The 20,797-nt window shown below is 38.3% G+C and overlaps 1 protein-coding gene across 4 annotated transcripts in view; it reads right to left on the bottom strand.

Annotated features, from left to right (window-relative positions):
- CDK14 (cyclin dependent kinase 14) overlaps positions 1 to 20,797 on the bottom strand; it is a 330,859-nt gene that overhangs the window by 137,114 nt on the left and 172,948 nt on the right. For all 4 annotated transcript variants that reach the window (XM_064506052.1, XM_064506050.1, XM_064506048.1 and 1 more), the window contains one exon: positions 4,938 to 5,058. In XM_064506052.1, the coding sequence (XP_064362122.1) occupies positions 4,938 to 5,058 (121 nt within the window). The remainder of the gene's footprint in view (positions 1 to 4,937; positions 5,059 to 20,797) is intronic.

Below are 20,797 nucleotides of genomic sequence, written 5' to 3'. Positions count from 1 at the left end.
ACAGTATTTCTGTGAATCAGACCCCATAAGAGTTTTCCAATCATAAGTTAATTCAGCTGATAAAACTTCTCTCATTGCTGGAGTTTTCTGCAAAAGTTTAATTAAAAATACCTTGATAGTTGTCACAGTATCTTCGCCACTTAAGGATTAGCATTTCTTTGCCCTGGAAGTTATGATAAAAAACACTAAGGGCAAAAGAACCAATTTTCCCTACATGTTTTCTCTTGGGCCCGAAGCACTATTTCTTCAGTATGTGCTGGGACTCCTACTCTCAGATTTCTTTCACTGCAAACTGATTACAGCAGATACAGATAAAGATGCCTTTCTAATGTCCCCTGTGTGAAAGGATAATTTGGTGCACCTGTGTCTAAGACAAGATCCATTTTTGTATAATAAATATCTTAATTACTGTCACAGGTCTTCATTGGTCAAATATTCATGAAAGCATGCATGGAATTACTGAGAACCCGCTAATTTGCACCCAAAGCAGCTTATTTGTGGAGAGTGTTTGGTACCTGAAAAATACCATTTATTTTTCTAACTGTAGAATGAAAAAACTCCACGTGAATAGCTTGCCCTACATTAAGATCAGAATTGATCATATCTATCAATCCAGATGCTACAAAGTTATATAACGGTGATTTAATAAGCAATTTCATAATGCGACTGGCCTAGCTATAAGCAATTTCTTCTACAGCACTAAGAATAGCTGCTGCTAGTTAATATAAGTGAATTTAAAAAATATCATGGCCCCTAATTTCCTGGTTTACCTGAATTGTGACTGAGAGTTTACATCCTATCATTCTTTCATTGTCTTTTTTTTTTTTTAAAAAAAACAATGGAATATGCAAAACATGGCCAGCTGTTAGCAAATACAGTTTATAGCCAGCTGCACCTCAAAATAAAATATCCCTAGTGACTTCCTGATCTAAGAAACCCAGATGTAGCAGCACATGCATTGCATGACTCAAAAGAGATTTAATAATCCGCTTAAATTACTTCATTTAGTAATACTATATTCTTCCTGCAAGGAACAAATAGAATAGGTTAATTTGGGGATCTTTTCCCCTACATTTCTGTATTACCTATATATGGTTTTTAGTAATTTATTATAAACCCTTTATGTATCGAAGCTTATTTTCCTTGCATTGACTTTCAAAGAACCATAAAATTCAAGGATTAGGAAGTTATACCAGAGGCAATGGAAAGCCCTTTTCTTAGCTGCTAGTAAGTCCTCATCAAGAGGGAAAAAAAGCCTATCAAAGGTTATCACAACTCTTTGATGCAGTCTCAGGTAGTATAATACATTCATGCAATGCCACTGTATCACATGCTGTCAGCAGTAAATCACAAAGCACATGGCATTGATTTCCATCACCAGCCTGACACCATTAATGCATGTATGTCTTCATTAATATTATTTTATTGCCAGTGGCTATTTAAACAGAAAGCAGGAGAATGTAATACTGTATGCGGATCATTAGCTTTTAGTTACTAACCTAATGCCCTACACCGGCAAATGAAGCGTAAAAATAGCCTGCAGCCTCTGCCACCTGCTTCCCAGCCCCTGTCCAGCGGTTAATATTTGGACTGTCTTTTCGTGTGGCTGCCCTTCTGCTCAGTAACAGCCCCACTTTCCATTCCTTGGGAACCACCATGAAATGTCATTTATCATGGCTAAAGCAAAGGCCCTGACAATTTTTTTCCTCAATGGAAGAAACAGCTGTGCTTTGCACCTCGACATTATTTAAATATTTAGTGAAGTGGCCACCTAGTTGTGTCTTAATGCAGATTGTCAACAAAGACACACCAGAGCACACAGTATCTGACAGACGGACATAACACCAGTAATTGCATAAAAATGCTAATGCTACAAACACACTTTGGATAACAAAATTACTAAATTATCTCAGCATCTGATGGAAGGTAGCTTTCTCCTTGTGCGTCTCCCTTCTTTCCTCCCTCCCTCTGTCTCCCCCTTCCTCTCCCTTCCTCCCACTCTGGGATGTCACTAAGTAGTTGTAATGTAATTATGGCCCAGCTATGTACCTCCATCGTACAAATAAAGCCCCAAGCTTGACTATTCCAGCAGAGCTCACTATTAGATTTACCAAATAAGCGTAAGTGACCTCAACATGTAGTTACGTCTTGCATTTAAACTGGAAGTGCTGTCTCAGATAACCCAGCAAAGCAGAGAGGTAAAAAACCAGAACTCTTCTGTCACATACAATATAAATCTGCTCTAATCTGATTTCTGGTTTGGCAGTAATTCAGCATCTACGTAAAAAAGTCACTAGAAATTTTATCAGTGCTGCACGTCTAGTACAGCAGTAGTATGACTTCATTTTTCCTTGGAAACAAAGCTCCCTGCATCTGCCCCTGGGTATCTGGATCTCTCTCGGACCTATATTAAATGTTCTGCACAAGAAGACATAATTTATGGCTATTGTTCAAGCTCTTCAGCAGTGATTTTTGTCTCATTTTAAAGGTCCTGACAAAAAATGACTGTATAGCTGAAGTGACATTTTGAGTCCTTCCTTGATCTTCCCGTCTCTCCCTTTATTTTGAATATAAACATATGATCATGAAGGCAATGCCAAGTCTGTTCAAAATACTTCTATTAGCTGCATGGTTTAATTTGATTTTTATCACAATAACTATACATAGCTTGACTGGGCTTTTTATAGCTCTTTTACTAAAATTATCATTGGGAGAAATGGTAAAAAAAATCTATTTTTATGAGGTAGTAAACTTTTGAGTAAACGGTTCTTTCTGAAAAAGTTTCAGTGAGAATCAAAATTTTAAAATCCCCTGTTCAGTTTTAAAAAACAAACCTTACTTTCAAAGAGCGATGATTTTTAAAATTGAAAAATTTAAATTGAAAAAATCAGAAATTAAAAAAATCTGATTTCTGGTTTTTGACTTTTAAAGCAATTTGCTTTATTAAAGAATTTCAAAATTTTCTTTAGAAATTTCCATATTTTCTTTCAATTTCTTTGTATTTCATTAATTCAGACATATATGTACACACACACGGATGTGGGACTCTCGAAAGCTGAACATATGTTGACTGAATTATCTCAAGGTGAGCAAAAAGAACTATTTATGTCTGCCAGCTATTTCCATCTTCTTCTGCAGCTGCCCTACCTCACCCTGAGCGAGTCAAGCTTCTTGCTGAAAGCATCAGAGGTGTATCTGGGCAAAAAGATGACTACAAAACGTTAGGAGCAGATGGGATGCAAGGATTGCAAGCAGTCTGTGAAGACACTAGGTTGAACAGATCTTTGGGAAAACAGGGCAGTTTTAGCACAAATGAGAAGCTGAGATGCATGGGAAAATGATTTTAGATCTGTAAGGTTTGAAGAAAACCAGATGGCTGATACAGAAGATACTGCCTTTGCCTCTGGTACGGCTGCAGTGTAACTGCGTTCACATCCTGAGACATTTGTTCACCTTCTTGCCTCTTGATTCACCTACCCTCACAGGGCAAGCAGCTAAGGCAGCTGGAGGCCCAATTATATTAAGTGCTCTCTTCAGCACTATTTGTTGCAGTATTTATACTGTGTAACCCCCCAAAGGAGACAATACTGCAGCTTCTAACCCTGGCCTCCAGAAGACTTATAGTGCTACAGGGAAAAACTAGATGGTACTTCCAGGAAAACAGTTTTTCATCCCACTCGCTCCGATCTCAGAGCTACAGGAACAAACACAACCTAGCCGCGCTCAGTTACCTTCCTCTGCAAAAAAGGTATTCTTGCTAAGTCATCTGTTTCAGTACTACTAAACGCTTCAAGATTACCCTTGCAAATATTATTCTCCCACCTTAGAGCCTTTCTGAAAACCTACATTCCTCTTCACCTTATCTTATAGCTACCTCTAAATTTTAACATAATCTTAATTCTAAATATAGACTGTATGTATTAAACACAAAGATATTTCAAGCAAGCTACTAACAAATCATTATACTCCTTTGAAATTCGTTCAGTATATATATTTTCTCCAATTAAATGAGTTGTACAGATTTAAAAGGTTAATTAAATACACATTGAAAACAAATTAATTTCTTCTACAGCATGGAACTTTGTAAAGAAAAATTTCTTTTTCCACACTTCTGTTTCTGCAGTCAACATGCGGTGCTTCCGCTGACACAGTTTATGTCCTTACTAACTACAGATTCTGTACAGATTACAGAGATCTTATGACCTCAAAAGCTACCGGATAAATGAAGAAACTCCACCTTGGTTTCAAACAGTCAAAACCAGGCACATGTCTTTTTCTTCAACACGAGATTAAATGATGTAATCAAAGGTGTGCAAACTGCTATCTGCCGCACACATCAAGCTGCCCTCTTTCAAACCTGTAGGCTTGAAAGAAACCTGCTCAACAACGTGTCACACACTGACTTCCTCCTAACTACGAGTGCATTAAGAACGGAGGCTGCATTTGCACATCCAGAGAATCCCGGTTTCGTCCTCACTACAGCTGTGAAGCTCTGAGCAGGCATGGCAAATTTCAGCATTTCAGTCACAAACGCAAGGCTCTAACTGGCCATGCATTCCAGCTGTTTTTACCAAAAAATCATATTGTGTTATTGTATCATGAATTAGTAAACATTCATGGTTACCAGTTGTTTGCTAAGGAACAAAGTCTATCTTCTGTGTATCAGATTAAGACTACAGAAAGCAAGAAACAACAGCTAACTCCCTTGAAAAGCATTATTGGCTCTGCTAGTGGTGTATCAACACTAGATACCAGCAGCCAACTGTGGGTGGCGGGAGGGGACTCCTTTAAGGAAATACTGAGTGAACTACACGGATTACTGCATACACATCATTTAACCCATACCATTAATCCTGTTACATACTTGTTTTACAAGTCTAAGCAAAATAAAAGCTAAAGCACCTACATAGAGTCTTATATAAGGATGCTATTCTTACCACATGTCAAGGCAGGTGGAATATTCTGTTGATCCCAAAAGGACATCTGGAGGCCTGTACCATAGGGTAACCACTTCATTGGAATATGTGTGGCTGGGAACTGATTTAGCTCTTGCAAGACCTGTGTGGTAAATACAAATAAATTAATAAGAACAGAACAAAGAAATGGTTTGCTGCACAGTTAAGATCCTAAAAGAATATATGAACCCACATCACATAACATGATGGCATATTCCAAGTTTTTGTTTCTTCTAGCACTGGAATACATTATTTAGTGAAAGAACATGGTAGCACCTATCATTTAGTACCTGGCTGAACAGATCTGTGATTATTATGAAGGAATAATAAAGTGCGCCTTTGATAATGACAACCACAGGCACAAGAGAGATGCAAGGATACATTGTGGTATACCTAAATGAAATACAAATAAACAAAGGTTTTCATTTCCATACTCATCCTTAGGCATTGTTGTCTTTCATTTCCGTGTTACGTCGAAAAAGGAAATGGAAAACAAACTCCAATACAAACAGTGTCACAGATGGGATTCTCCAGGGAAGCCTATGGAAACCTTCCACAGTTTATACTGCAAATCCCAACCTACTTATTCAAGGTTATATTTGGAAGCAGGAGAGGCATATACACATTTGCATTCAAATAAATATTAATATTGCAGTAATACATCAGAAAATGGTATGTGCAAAATTCTTGTATCTCTCAACAAATACACACTGGCAATGTATCAATCTCAACAGCAGAAATCATTTCAGTGAAATCTCCCCAGCTCAGTGGCCTACTGAAGATACAGTATTTACAATAATTGTCTTTTAAGCTTGCCAGTCATTTGAGATAATTCACACTAACTGGAATGCAAATCCTTACAGAATTTGTTACATGACCATAATCTATCTCATGTAAAATTGGCAAGATTTTAGGAGAAGACTGTTATATGCTAAAAACAGCAGTAAAGAGCACACTTTCCTAACAGTTCTCCTATGGAAGCCTGTCTCATGCAGGGACTGCCAAAAAGATATTTCAGGCTATGGTGACTGCTTCCATCACATGCCTACAAACACCTTTTCCACCTAATTTGCTCCTAGTTATTGCCTTGCAACTGTCCACTTATTCGTTCTAAGACCTTGATAGCCCCTGACTGGGAACACTGGACATGCACAAGTAATGGGAATCAGAAGTACACACTACTGCATTTTCCTGCCCCCCTAAAAAAGACTATTGATTCCCTTTTCACAAAACAATAAAATTACTAAAACAAAAGGTCACAGAGAAGCCAAAAAGCAAGGTCCTGCACTCAGAAAGGAATATAGCACATGAGAATTCACATAAATGTGAAGATTAGAGTCCTTTGCACCTTAATACAACTGGAGAAGCTATTTAAGAACAATTAATGTCACTGAATACATCTCCATAATAACGATGGCAAATCTTGCCAGCAGATTGCACTATCCACTGATTATAGCAATTAGAACAGCGTAGGGGAATAATCTGACTTCTATGCCAAAATTTCTAAAAAACCCAAACATTTCAAATGTGAACAACTATTCTTTGTTCAGTTTTCAGACTTCCATCTCCTTTATGTTTGTGCATCTGGTCACCAGCTTGACCGCTATCTTGGCTCACGCCAAGAACTCCAGGCTAGCAAATGCAGCACAGCTCCAGAGAGGCCCAGAGGAGAGGACACATCACACACGCTGTGAGGAACAGTTCTTATTCCTATACCCATATATACCCACATGACTAAACTGAAACAGTAGTCTCCATATTTGTGGATCTGGACCTACTATTATTAAGCTAAATAAAAAAGGTGAAAGGATTTGAGAAGCCTGGATGGTGAATGCTCTTTGCCTGCCCGATCCTCCTTTCCAGTCTCCCTTTACTCTTGCTTCCTGTTCACAGAAGACTGAATTTGGTTGCAAACTATCTCTTCTCTTACCTCCTACCTAGCTTTGATAGGATAAGGGGCATGGGCAGGCAGGGGAAAGGCACTTCTAAGAAGCCAGCAATGCCATGTGATCTACTCCAAATACTTTTGGGGAAAACTGGCAAAAAGCTTTAGAGCTTGTGGGATGATAAAGGAACTCGGGTCTCCATCATATGAAGTGCTTGATCCACTCAAGAAATCTCCTGTGCAGGAAGGAGTAAGGACTCAACTTACCAAACCAGAAAACAAACTGCAATTATACAACATTCCTGCCTGCCTGCCAGTCTCTGCCACCATACTGGCTAACAGATCTTTCCCAGTGCTAGCCAGCCCCAAAACACCTTTCCTCCTGTTGTACCACCATTCAGCATGGAACCAAACCTCCCATCCGACTGGGACTGATGGCCCATCCTGCTTCCTCAGACCCCATGCTGCTAGACCTCCTTCACCTCTAATATCTCCCAGGGTACTGAAGATTGATCAGATTTTCAAAAGATGACCCTTTCCTGCCAATCCCCGTGTGTTTGACAGCTAAATTTTTTTCTTTAATCTGCTCCTCACTCCCAAACCACCATGAAAGCCTCATCTGAGGTTAGCAGCTGCACTTAGCTTCTCAGAATTATCAGAGGATCACCGCTGCAACGGAGAGAGTTATAAACAGAACCTGAGTTTGTAAGAGCAGGCTGAAGCCATTCATTGGCATCAAACAGCATCGTTGCACCAGGCTTGAGAGGTTTATGGTTACAGGCCATATGGTTTAAGCTGTGGCCAATTGGTTTCCTAGCTGTGCACATACACTAGTTTGGAGACTAAATGGAAAGCAGAACTGAGCAACTGAGGGAAATATCCACAAAGGTTAAAATTTGGCACAGGAAGAAAGTCCCTCTGTTGTAGTCAGTCGCTCCTCCAGTGCAGAATTCAAAGTACCTAAATTAGGCTAATGCCTCAGAGGAGCTTCTTTGTCTTCTCTCAGAAAGGGAACAAAGTTTGCTTTTTCTGAATAACACTCTTGGTGCATAAATAAGGCATTTGCAATTATGAACGCTTTCATTTGACTGCTCAAAATTAATGCAAGCGTCTCTCATCACACTTAAGGCATGAAAAAAATATCATCTTCCAGACATATTTACAGTTTAAACCAAATGCTTCCAAAATATATATATGAAACACGAAAAGAAACTGTATTTCTTGTTTTGATGTTCTAGATGCAAATAAATGACAGTTAGCATTCTTTTTCAGATATCCTTTTGCAAAAAAAAAAATTGCTACATATTTTATACCTTTTTGCACATCCAAATATGCTTACTCGTGCAAAATTTATTTAACCATATCCTTCAACTAAAAGAAAACTGAAGGGTAGGATTAATTAGCACAGCATGTTCAATCACTTTCTTTAAGGGTTCCTTGTCTGTCTCCATGGTTACACTACAGGAAGAGAGACAATCTCTTTTCAGAAAGACAGAGCTTATGGACGATCATCAAAACTTCACATCTTAATGGCTAGTGCAAATAAAAGCCAAAAGGTAAATGGAGAGATCACCAGATGAGTACACAATATTTGCAAATTGCTGCTTACGCGCTTTCTGCCAGGAAAGGTGCAGCAATGACTCCCTGACAAGACAGTGTCTCTTTCCATTCTGATGCCTTCCAAAAGATAAAAGGTCAACAGATGTCCTGCTGCTACAGCCTTATTTTTAAAGAAGGAAGCGAAGCATAAGGCACAGTTAGTAAGTCAGGTCGAGTCAGACCCACCGTGGGACTTCTGTGTAATTATGGCAAGCACAGATACTGTATGATGTTCTACAAGCAGTTACTTCTACGGCCAGAGCTTTTCCAAAAAAGAACCTGTTCTGAAGGTTACACGCTAAGAGTCCTACACAATATAATCTACGTGTGCTGTGACACAAAGCACAACTTTCTTTAAACTCACTTATTAAATAATTAGGATATTCTGCAATGCTCTTTAATTTAAAACATGGGCCTACTGATCTGTATTTATGTATGCATATATATTTAACCCACAAAAACTCCTGCTGCCTCATCCTCTGTATTAAAAAAAAATGTAAGAAAGTATTACCTTTCTTGGTAAATACAATTTTCTCTGCTTTGTCTGGCTTTATCTTTCATCTCAGACTCAGAGGTTGTATCTGATTTTGCTTTGCATCAGTTATTGACAAAATACATTGCACTGATTTATTACTGTATTTCTAAATTGTATTTAGTTTTTAAGAGACCATAGCTACATCCAGGCTCCAGATCTATTCAGTGAGCACACTTTTGGCTATATGAGCACAAATATTAATATTTGATAGCTCTTCAGCTGCAGCACAGCTTTCTAGGCAAGTTGATATGACAATCAGGAAGCCTTTGTTCGCAGGGAACAAGACTGTGCAAATGAGGAAAACGGTCACAATTGCAAAAGCGAGGGCTTGCCAACGCCACAAACAATGTGCATTGTTTTACTTTCCATTATCCCTTAAATGTGTTGATTTGTTTTTACTATTTTGATTTACATATAACAAAAAGGGCTATAGCAGGGCATATACTGCAAACAAACAAATGAAGGTTCGCTTTTCTGCTGCTGTTTTTCCTTGATTCAGATTGCTTTCATGCCTCCTTTTTTAGCTTCCTGTTTATTCATTTTAACGACTACCTAGAGTTTGAGGCAAATGCCTTACAAAACTGTAACTCTTATTCAGTAACTATATTAAAATATTATTAATGTATTCTGTTGTAGATCATGAACTGTCAACTTCAGTTAACTGATTTACTCAGCCACTTATTTTCTAACAAAGCCATATTTATTCAGTGAATATCTGAATGACATCAAAACAGAACAGAAGTAAAATGGGAAGAAATACTGACACTATTTCAATAAAGCAGTTAGTTCTCTAACCCAGAAGTCAAATTCTGGCCATCAAAAGTGTACTTCAGCCTTTAAGTCCCTCTGCTGCCTAGCTGTCTTTCTTTAGTTGTAGCTTTATTTATCAGGGCATCTTGAGTTAAACCCTCTTCAAGCAAAATAAATTACCTATAATATCTGATGTCTGAGTTCTAACACAGCTACTGGATTATGGTGAATTACGGTTCATTTACACAAGTTACCTACTGTTAGGGAGAGCCTAATTAGTTTCCACAGTTAATATTCCCAAAATGCACTTGAACAATGACTGGTCTTCCAAAACAGAGGGTATGAGTCAATCTTCAAAAGATGGATCGGAATAAGCAAGGCAAAAAAATATGTGTGTCTGAAAGTCTGTCCATATCAGCTTTCCAACTATGTTGGCTGGTCCAATAAAAGATTATTTCTCCCTACAAACTTTGTCTCATCTATGTCTTCAGACAATCGTTACAGTAATGTAGATGATAATTATTTTGGCCTGGGAATGGGACTCAATCGTCAATTTGACAAACACAAGTTATAGAAAAGGGAGATGCAGAAATAGCTTTTTCTGCTAAAAGGAAGTAAAATCTAGCCCTCATGAAAACTATTCTTCCTTTTTTCAGCAGCTCCACCATCATCTCTTTTGTCTTTCTCCTCAGCCAACCAAAAGATCATAAGCAGTGTAAAAGTGGGATAAGAAAAAGAGCTCAGCTATTGGTTGCATATTGAAGATCCCTTTGATTAATTTGACTGAAAGCCATCTTAGCTATAAAGCTGTTTGTTTCTCTGCTTGAAAATCCTTATAAAAACTTTCTGACACATTTTGAAAAAGCCTATTGATGTTGAACATGTACCGCAACTGCCAAATTCATTCATTTTCCATAAGCAAAAAGGAACACACTAAAAATTTCGTTCCAATCAAAAAGTAAGCAGTATGGAAATGCAAAAGAAATAAATGTTCCCTTTTCCATGCAGTGAGAATGTATCTATTCCCATGACCTTCTGTGTCAGTGTGAATATGTTCAGACTGCCTCTCCTAGTCTAGAAGCAGAAAAATAACAGTATGGGCAGAAAGAAAGAATCTGCAGCAAGACTGTAAACACACACAAACATGCAAGTTCATGGCACTCAAGGCTAGCAAGCAATTCCACATCAAAGATAACATCGGCCTTAATGGAAAGGCTTGGATTCATTATGAATATGGTGTACGTGCCCACAATATTTTAACAGTTGACTGATTTAAATCTTGCTTTCCAGTTTCTGGATTCTTACTTAATGATGCTCATTTTGTTGTCATACAATAACTCTGTATGAAAATGATGACCTCTACTCCTAACAACATCCCAGCATGAACACACCATTTTGCTAATAAGACTAAGTGCAAATGTCAGAATTACTCATTCTACAATGAAGTTATTAAGGTTGAAGCAAAAAGTTAACAGGGACTGAACAGATGGTTTTAAATTGGGAAGATGCAAAGAACAGGGAGGGAATTCTAGAAAAGGACAAACAGGCAGAAAATAATTCTTCACTGAAAAAGGGGGTGTAATGCATCTGGGAATACTTCAATATTCCCTAACAAAAGACAGAAAACTGGGAAGCAGCTATGAATGAACGAGTACAATACTGCACAACAAGTCGAGTTTAGAATGCGATAAAGGAACAAAAAAATTATCAGTGGAATTTTAGGACATACAAGCAAAGATCTTGCTGAAGACAAGAAAGATAACAGGCCACTTTTACAGAGTTCTGAGGTATAATGTTCTTATTTCTGCAGACTGTGTTACTAGGGGGAAAACCCTAGGAATCAAAGGAATTGAGAAAAGAAAAACAAAAGTGATCAAGACCATCAGGGGAAAATTCTACAGAGACAAACTGAGCGTGCTATGGATGTATAATGTGGTGATGCATAATAGCCCATCAAGCCCTGGCCACAAAAACTAGTAACTTACTGTGAGCTATTATGTCTTAAGGTAACAATACTGGGATCTTTATCTGTACAACAAAAAGCAGGACTACAAGCGCCATTTTTGGATTGCTCCATCTTGGGTCCAAGTAAAAATGAACCAACTTTTCTCACTTGATAACTTCCATCACTTGATAAAAGTGCAGTAGGTACTTGGCACGTTGTTTGCGACAGCCTAAACAGGACACACTGGCAAAGAAAGAGCTATGCTCGCTCTGTGCGGCACAAGACCTTTCCTTTGTAGAAAATCACCATCTAGACAAACTGCCTTCCCCTTTGTTCAAGCGGTGCTATGGTGAATGCACACCAGATTCAAGACCATTATAGACAAGATAGCAGTAGCATTTAAACCCTTCTGCTGTAACTTTTCATTAAATTTGACAGCTGAAGAACTGCTAAACAAGAATATTTGGTACCATAGTGATTCACAGTCACCCAGCCCAAAAAGAAACAAAAACACTAAAAGGCAAGAATTTCACTGAGAGTTTTATATGCAAAAATCCAATCCCAGTTGTTTACAGTCAGGTTATTTTGTATCTTAAATGACCATACAACACTGACAGTGATAAGGTGATGCCACACTGAGCGCATACCACTCACTCCACCTGTTAACGGGATCCACAGCTCAGTGCCATTAATCTGTTGAGTTTTGGAATGCCGATCAAAGACAAAGATACTCGCATGACTATTAGGTTATTACCATACGGAACTTTTTATTCCAGTGTGATATCACTATTTTTCCAATCTCTCATTTCGAATTTAGAGGTAAAGTACCCAGAGAATTTTGATGAAGAAAATAATTCAAATCATGGTCACCTAAAAGCCTAACCAAATGCCTCTAATTTTATTTAGGAAAAAGACAAGGTCCCAGGAACTAGGCTAAAGATAATTAATTTTACAAGAGCAGGGCTACATGAAGAAGCAAATCATTGAACAACATTAACATCTTCAAAGAAATAGCACTTCCAAAAAGTAGATCTATGAACTCTTCTATTTATAAATCAAGCAACACTGACAATGCCCTTTGGCATTACCATGAAGAAGTAAAATTTCTGAGTTTGAAAAACTAGCACTACATGGCTACGGAAATCACAAATTCTTACAGTTTAAGGTCTGAATGATATGTAAGTGATATAATTCTGGAACTGCCAACCACCCAACTGAGCATACATGTCCACGCTGCAGGACACAGCTGCAACCGTTCCATTATACGGCCTCGTCTTTTGAACCATGGCTGCCCTGACTGTGACAAACAGATCTCTAGCTATTGTCAAGTTTTATCTAGGCTGCTTCCAGTCCCCAAGCCAGACTGTTTATAGATAACAAATACTCAGCTAATTTTGGTATTGCTACAGTACATTATACTCTGTAGCTTACATATTTACTCAGTAGATAAAACAGTGTCTCGGGTGTTCTACTGAAGAATCTCAGTACATTTTGCATATGCTGCCGCATTAGTACCTACATTCACATATTGGACAAAGCAAACAGTCTAAAACCAGATCTGACTGCACTCGCTAAACTCTGAGAAAACGGTCCGAAAACAGTGGAAATGAATCAGTGCAAAACAAAATTCACAATTTTTCTCTGTTATTTCAGAGCTTTTTGGCAAAAGCCTTACGGCTTTTGTAGAGCAACATTATAAAGAGGCTTATTATGACAGAAATCTCTGGAGTGTCAGATCCACCTGTTCAACTGAATCACTCCTCAAAACTCATTTAATGTATATGTCATCCTAAATTAGCTGAATCACAAATCTTACATAAAAGGTTTTAAGTGAGACACATTCCAATATGCTTAGGTCTAAATGATTATTTGACTTTACATCAATAATCAGGCACCTGTACTCCTGCAGAGCCAGCCAATCAGTTTATCATACATTTCTGCTGAAGAAGAAGTGAAAACAGACAATTTTCTTAAAAAAAAAAGAGGTACATTAAAAGAGCACTAAAACTGTGTCTTGTACAGTATAATTCTGGAAATATGCAGTTAAAATGCAAATGTTCCTCATGTGGCACCTTTCTATAAAATGATACTGAAATACCAGTGCCAGGATGGCAGAGTTGGACATCCAGAACCAAATGTAGTTCACTACATACAGATGTAACCCTACTGAAGTCAGTGGAATTGCCCATCCCTATGTCACAACTAAATAAACCAAACCAAAATCTGATAGCATTCTTCTATCTATTCTTTCATTTCACTTAATGGTTACTGATGTACTTCTCCAGCCAATGCCTGAAAGAAACAACTTTCAGAGTGCAACCAAAAGATCCCTAACAGTATTCTGAAAATGGATGAAGAGAGGGCCATATCATTAGCACCTTTGGAACATTCCAGGTTTTATTTAAACCATTTCCTACTTGAAGTTTGCATGTATGAACACACTGCAAGTTCCCAGGTGAGCACATCTCATTCTGACAATCCATTTAGCATCACATCTTGCAGCCTACGTAGCAAAGCTGGCAGTAACCTTGAGCACTATCAGACAGAACAGGCAAAGAATCAAAGTTTCAGGAAGCTAATGTTAAACATTTATGTTTATAATGTGTACTTCAGTAAGCCACTGTTTTTAAGAATTTTTTTCCCTAAGGTCTACAGACAGTTCAAAGCTGCATTGAATTTCCACCTTGCTTGAAGAGCCCAGATGCAAAGCTGCATTGAATTTCCACCTCACTTGAAGAACCCAGAACTTAACAGCATCAGTGATGACAGTATTGACATAATATAAAGTTTTTCCTTTCTAGTGCCTCAAGCTCCATATCTGCTTTTACAACCAAATCAATCCACTGCAGCTAATATCTAACTTAAAGATCATTGTGATGAAATATTCTTAAAAGCAAATAAAGCCATAAGAGTGAAGAAAACTGAAAAATTTTAAATTTGAGTGACTTCAAAAAGGTTACCTTACCAAGCTGAAATAAAGAAGAATCTTGATGGCTGGGTCTGAGGATAAAAGAGAAGACCTCTGAATATCTCCTCCTCCTTTATTTCCAACCTCCATAGAAAATAAATTACTACAGTATCGGTCATATTATAAGCCACAAAAGCCAAAGGTGGGAAAAGCTAAAGTTGCTGCACTGTCGCTGGAGGAGAGCTTGGCCAACTTTTACAAGCTGAAGATCTAACTAGACATTTTCCCTAATACGCTATGCAAAAGTCTTGCAATAGCATTTACTCCTCCATGCAAAGGAGTTGTCAATGTTGCTATGTTGCATCAGACACCAATAAAAAGCAGCTGATTCTCTCACTTTTAATAATGGTAACTTTGTGTCTTTCAACATTTCACTTGATCTCTCAGTCTTATAGTTTGCTTACTTGTAACATATACTACAGTGGTGACAAGTTAATATTTGCACAGCTCTTTGGAAATGTAAATCACAGGGTAAGCAGTAAGTATTACTAAAATAAGCACTGCCTCATGTCTTTTGGGTATTGTGCAGGCCAATTGCTGCTGGGGAAATTCTCATCTTAATGCAGGTAAACCTGCGAGCATGATTTTCATTTACATCAATAGGAACTGTGAATGTATAAAGACATTAACACATCCAGGATTATATCCTTCAGAAGGAATGAAAAAAAAAGCATATGTTTTAAAAAATTACCTAGGTAAAAAATGAATCTATTGCAGGAAGGTAAGGCTTTAAACTGTCTGAAGCAAAATGAACTATGTTATAAATTACAGAGCTAGCATTTCTTTAAAATGCTATTGCAATTACAGAATACCATGTGAAACAGAACACATTTCTCTTAATAAACTAGCAGTCTCCTTTCACATTAATCTTTTTCTTTGCATATCAATATTTTTGTTCTGACTGATGACAAATTCTTTCTTCCTTAATCCACACCTTTTTTCATATAGCCTTTAACTTCCACATAGCTGATTATTTTCTGTGTAAAATAGATCTGCATAACTGTTAATACATTAATGAAATTAAAATGATTTTAAAATTTGGCATAATTTTCTCACTACCTAGCACAGTATGATCTCTGTAATAAGGGGCCCTCAAACAGAATCATAATTAGACCAAAAAGACAAAGAGGGAGAGTACTATAGGACTGACCAGGACACTTACATTCAAAAGCTTTACCATAACCATAGCAGGCATATCAATATGGCTACATTGATAAAAGTAGTTTGCCATTTTTCAGGCCAGAGGCAAATGATAGCACTAAGGTGTCAGACACAGGAGACACCATTCATACTGAAGGTAGTGTGGTTGCACCCGCTCACCACATCTGAACATATCATGCTACACATTAAATTTCAGAAGACAGAAGGAGGACTGGCAACACAGAACATTAAGGTGTTTCTCAGTTAATTTCTAAATAGAAAAAGAAAGGGGAGAGTGGCACGGAAGAGACATTTTGTCTACAAAGTCACACTTCAGATCTCTTTCCTCACGCCTTTTAAAATGTCACCACTGTAGTGACTACACCATTTCCTCACTGACCTTCCACCCCCCCCAATGATTGCTGTATCAGAAACACCCCAAGAAGCCTCAGAACAACAAAGTTTTGAAGAAAATGCAGTGTTTTAAATACAGGGGTTTGTAGCCACAGTAGTTAAAAGGCTGTAGTCTAAGGCTATAAGAGAAGCAAGATGTGAAGGAAGGGGAAACGCTGTTCACAAAGAATAACTGATGTAAGATCACGTGACTGAATATAGCTTTTTGCAGTAAAAAAACCACACTTGTCACTACTTCCCAGATTTTAAATAAATCTACAAATTCATTTTGTTGGATTTGCCTGTCTTGTACAAAGAGAGGAATCATACTTCTCCACGTTTTTGTGCAATCCTCCCAAAACAGCCTATTTCACACTTAGGCTGGAAATGCAAGACAATGAAAAAATCATGATTGTGGTAATAATGCAAGATCACAATCAGCACTGAGCTAGCTGCGTTGTAGATGACATCTAAATTCCAGATTCTTTGTAAGTGCAAAATACAAACAGATTTTTCATCACAGTTGTTTTAAGAGTGTCATAACCAACTTCCTATGCCCTTAATGGATAATTAGGATGCTTTCCTCCTATTTAAAGGCTCAATATAACTACCTCGTAACAATGCGAAGCTGGATTGAACCCTAAGTATTCTGAGATACTTTTAACAGGGGACCTATTTAGTCAGTCACACCAATCTCCAGCTCCTTATTGGCAAAGAAAGCTTTCTATATGCTTGCTCAACAGAAAGTTTTATTTTCCCCATCAGCCAATAATCCCACAGACTCAGGTAAACTCTGAGTGCTTCTCAGTGGGAACCACGTAAGTTACAACATCTATTTTACTAATAGCTGAAAAGACCAGTATTTTTCAAGAACTTTAATTTCATCTGTTAAAAAGCAATCAGTGAAGACTAACATGGACAAAAATTTGGTATATGGCCCTACACTGTATTTCCTACTAGTAGAGAGAAGTTAAAATCTTAGTTGAATAAAACAGAACCTCTCATTTCTTGCAAAGAGTTGTCTCCAGATAGTAAATCTCTGTCAAATCTCTCTTTCTTCTCCCATAGGCTACTATCCTATTTCTGCCCATAACATATTCTTCCTGCATCAACTCTCACAATGCCAGTTTTTCATTTAGATTTGTCTAATACCTCAATAAAACTATCAGCTCTATGAAGCAAATTAGATTGAGGTCCATGATGGGAACGACAATCCAAATAGACATGAGAAGTAAGAAGCATCTGCAATGGCACTAGACCACAAATACTTTTACATCTTCACGTCTAAAACAATGCATAAAAGACTTCATCAGCCCAAATGCCAAAAATCAAATCTACCCCTTTGCACTGCTGTCACTTGACATTTTTCTGCCACCTACACACCTCCTCTCCCTCTCCACCACAAATCTCTCCTGGGCAAGATGAGAGAAGGTCACAAGAACAGCATGTGAAGCCCTTGCTTCTTGAAGAGGAGGAGAAGGAGGTGGCTGTGGCTACTCCCTGACAGCAGCCAAACCATTTGAAAGTAAGAAGACCTGAGGGAGGAAAAGAAAGGCTGTCGCCCTGGGAAAGCAAGTAACTAATATAGCAACCTGTCAAGGCTCTCTGAATCCACAGTACCTACAGCTTTCACAGCCCGCAACTGTAACCCTTCCTCCAAGACAAAGGATTTGAAGGTCCCCTAGCTAGCTACCAGCTTAGCTCCTGAGCTTTGGCTTAATCTGGCTCTAGAAAGCAATGGAGACCACAGGGGTATTTTTCACTTACTTGGTAGTGTGCATTCGAGGTTACACCAGGACACATGCACACAATCCACTCTGCTGCTCCAGGCCTCTAGCCCAGATGTCACAGTGAACAGCATTCTCAGCTTTGCTCTCAACAAAAAATGCTCTCTTTACAGTTAATTACAGAAATAAATGTATTTTATTAAAACCTACAAGCTAACTCATTTTTCAGCACTTGGAGTTTCACTTTCCAGGTTCCTACTTCCTCTTTTCACTTTACTCATAACATTGCCACTGAAGTCATCTTCATTTCTTCATATTTAACACAAATCAAGACCTCAAAGAATCCTATTTTTGACCGGCCTTGGGGGTATGCGAATGAATTCTTGACACTTCAAAGGCTATTGTTAGAGGACACTGAGCTACACCCAGGGAAGCAGCAATCTTTCACTGGAATTCGGGAAAGAAATTCCTTTTTCACTCTCTGCTCAATTCAGATCGAGTGTTAGAGGGGTCTGTGGACCTGCACTTGGGAGTACATTGATCCCCTTTATAATCAGCATTAGCAGCTTTTAATAACAAAAATCCAGACAGCTTATGATTTCTCCAGTCCTGATACAGCCCATTCTGAAGCAGCCTGGAGTTCACTGTGGGTTAGCTGCCTTACAACTGAGTCAGGTTTCCAGGCAGCTCTTATAGCTCACCCTGAAAACCATGCTGCTGCAGCTACCCAGCCTACTGCTTCTCAGGCTAGCTTAAAGGAAGATTATAGGCAGTCGGCCTACATATGCAGAGGCATGCCCTTTGAGGAATTTTGCAAACAACTTCAGTAAGCATCGCTGATAATACAGCATACCAGCTTCACAGGCACCATGACAACTCCTCATACCAGTATCTCCGAGAATTGATACTCTGTGGACCATTTACACAGAAAAACGTAACAGTTATCCATGCAACCAATCTTTCATGTGGATCATACATGGTACATTATAAAGAAGTTCCTTACGGGATTCTTAACTGTAAAAAAAGAATTAATTTTTTCAAGCTAACAACAAAGCTTTGATCATTTTAACAGTAAACTATACAATGATAGTTTAGTCCCTCATGACATATTTCCAACATGCTCCCCACAGTAAAAGCTGTATGAAAATTCATGGAAACATCCTCTTAAATACTCAGTAGCAGTTTTAAATTGCAACTCCATTGAGTATAATTCTCTTTATTACAAACCTCAAATCTCTTTCCTTCTGTTATCCATTATTAATCAGCCTATGCATCTAAAAGGATGCAAGGTTCGATCACACTTATTTGATACTTTCCTTTATTACATCATAGGGTTTTATATTAACACAACTCTGAAAGCTTAAGGCAGGACTTTCACCATGATGCAGACCTCCTGCAGCTCCTTACACTTCCAAGTAGATCCCAAAAGATGACAAAAAGCTGAAATGAAAAGCTTCAGGGTAAGTTTTATTTGGGAGAGTAATGCAAAGGAATTTCCATAAAGATTTTCATGCTGTTTTTCTCTCCAAATCCCACTTCTGCAGATGAGAAAGAAAGGGCAACTCTTCTGACTGCAGGGACAAACACTAAAACATTAAGTTCCTGATGCTCTTTCTCACTTGTCTTGCAACACTAGAATTCTCTGTGGCACAACTACAGTTTGAAGGCTGCTTAAAAGACTGAAACTAACCATCATCAGTGTGGGGAAAAGGAGCTTTCTAATTAAACTACAAAATAATAATAGTAATAAAAACTCACAACATCAATCAGCAAATTTTCCTATCCTTGCAAATTATAGTCAACCTTCTAGACCTGCCATTTCGTACTTTGAAAGTGTGTTTTGCATTTCTGCCCCCGAGGTGCATGGACAGTCATGGCCATATACCGTGTCTTGGAGCCATGGCCTAGTGAAAAAGTCAATGTACAGGCTAGAAAAGAATGACATGCCAATCAAAAGATGTGACTACACAGCAGGTCTTTGCACTCATATAACTACACAATCCAAAATACAGACCAAACAGATCTTCAAACTTCTCATCCACATAGCTTGTACAGTTTACCTATATTGCAGGCCTAGCAGAAAAGACAAGCGAGAAAGGTGGCTGCAGAGAAGTTTCATAAACAAGCAACTCTCTGAAATAGGATTCTCAGCAGCAGGTTGATAAATGCACAATAAAATAGGACAAGAACCCTACAAATAATCTGGGCAGTTTCTCACAGCCACAGAAGTGCTATCACTCCCTCACATGCTAGCCAAGTTTGTATTTCTGTACACCCAAGCCCTGAGGATTTTTTCAAGACATTGACAGATGATGGCAACATGCCTATCATCAAAAGCTCTATAATTGTTTTATACAAAAACTTCTAATGACAAGTATAACTTTTTGGACCCAGAAAGCACAATATCATTTCTAACTAAAGGATAGGTAAGAACAACCATACTATGATCAGACTAAGAGTTCACATCATCCTGTGGAGCCAGAATACTGGGCTGTTGGTCGATGCTTTAGGACAGAGAATAAGAAACCAAGCACCGAAAGACTAATTCTTCCTGGGATATACTCACTCACCTTCTAGCAATCAGCTCTTTAGGGACTTTGAGCTGGAGTTTATTAAATATGATAATCTGGATGCGAACATAGCTGATTAGCCAATCCTTGATTTATATCAGGATACACAAACCTAAACCTGAATGCCAATACCCAATCATAAAAAAAAGTTACTATTTTTACTAATGTAAGAACTGAAGACACTGAATCACAGAGCCATTCAGGACGGAAAGGACTCAGGAGTTCACCTAGTCCAACCACCTGCTGAAATCAGGATCAACACTGAACTCAGAACACGCTGTCTGGTCAGTGAAGGAAATGGAGATTCCACATCCTCTCTGGGCTATTCCT

Source organism: Dromaius novaehollandiae, chromosome 2 (genome assembly GCF_036370855.1).
Source record: "Dromaius novaehollandiae isolate bDroNov1 chromosome 2, bDroNov1.hap1, whole genome shotgun sequence".
In the NCBI taxonomy this organism is placed as follows: Eukaryota; Metazoa; Chordata; class Aves; order Casuariiformes; family Dromaiidae; genus Dromaius; species Dromaius novaehollandiae.
Note: the sequence above shows the minus strand (reverse complement) of the source record. Positions and strands in the feature narration are given on the sequence as shown.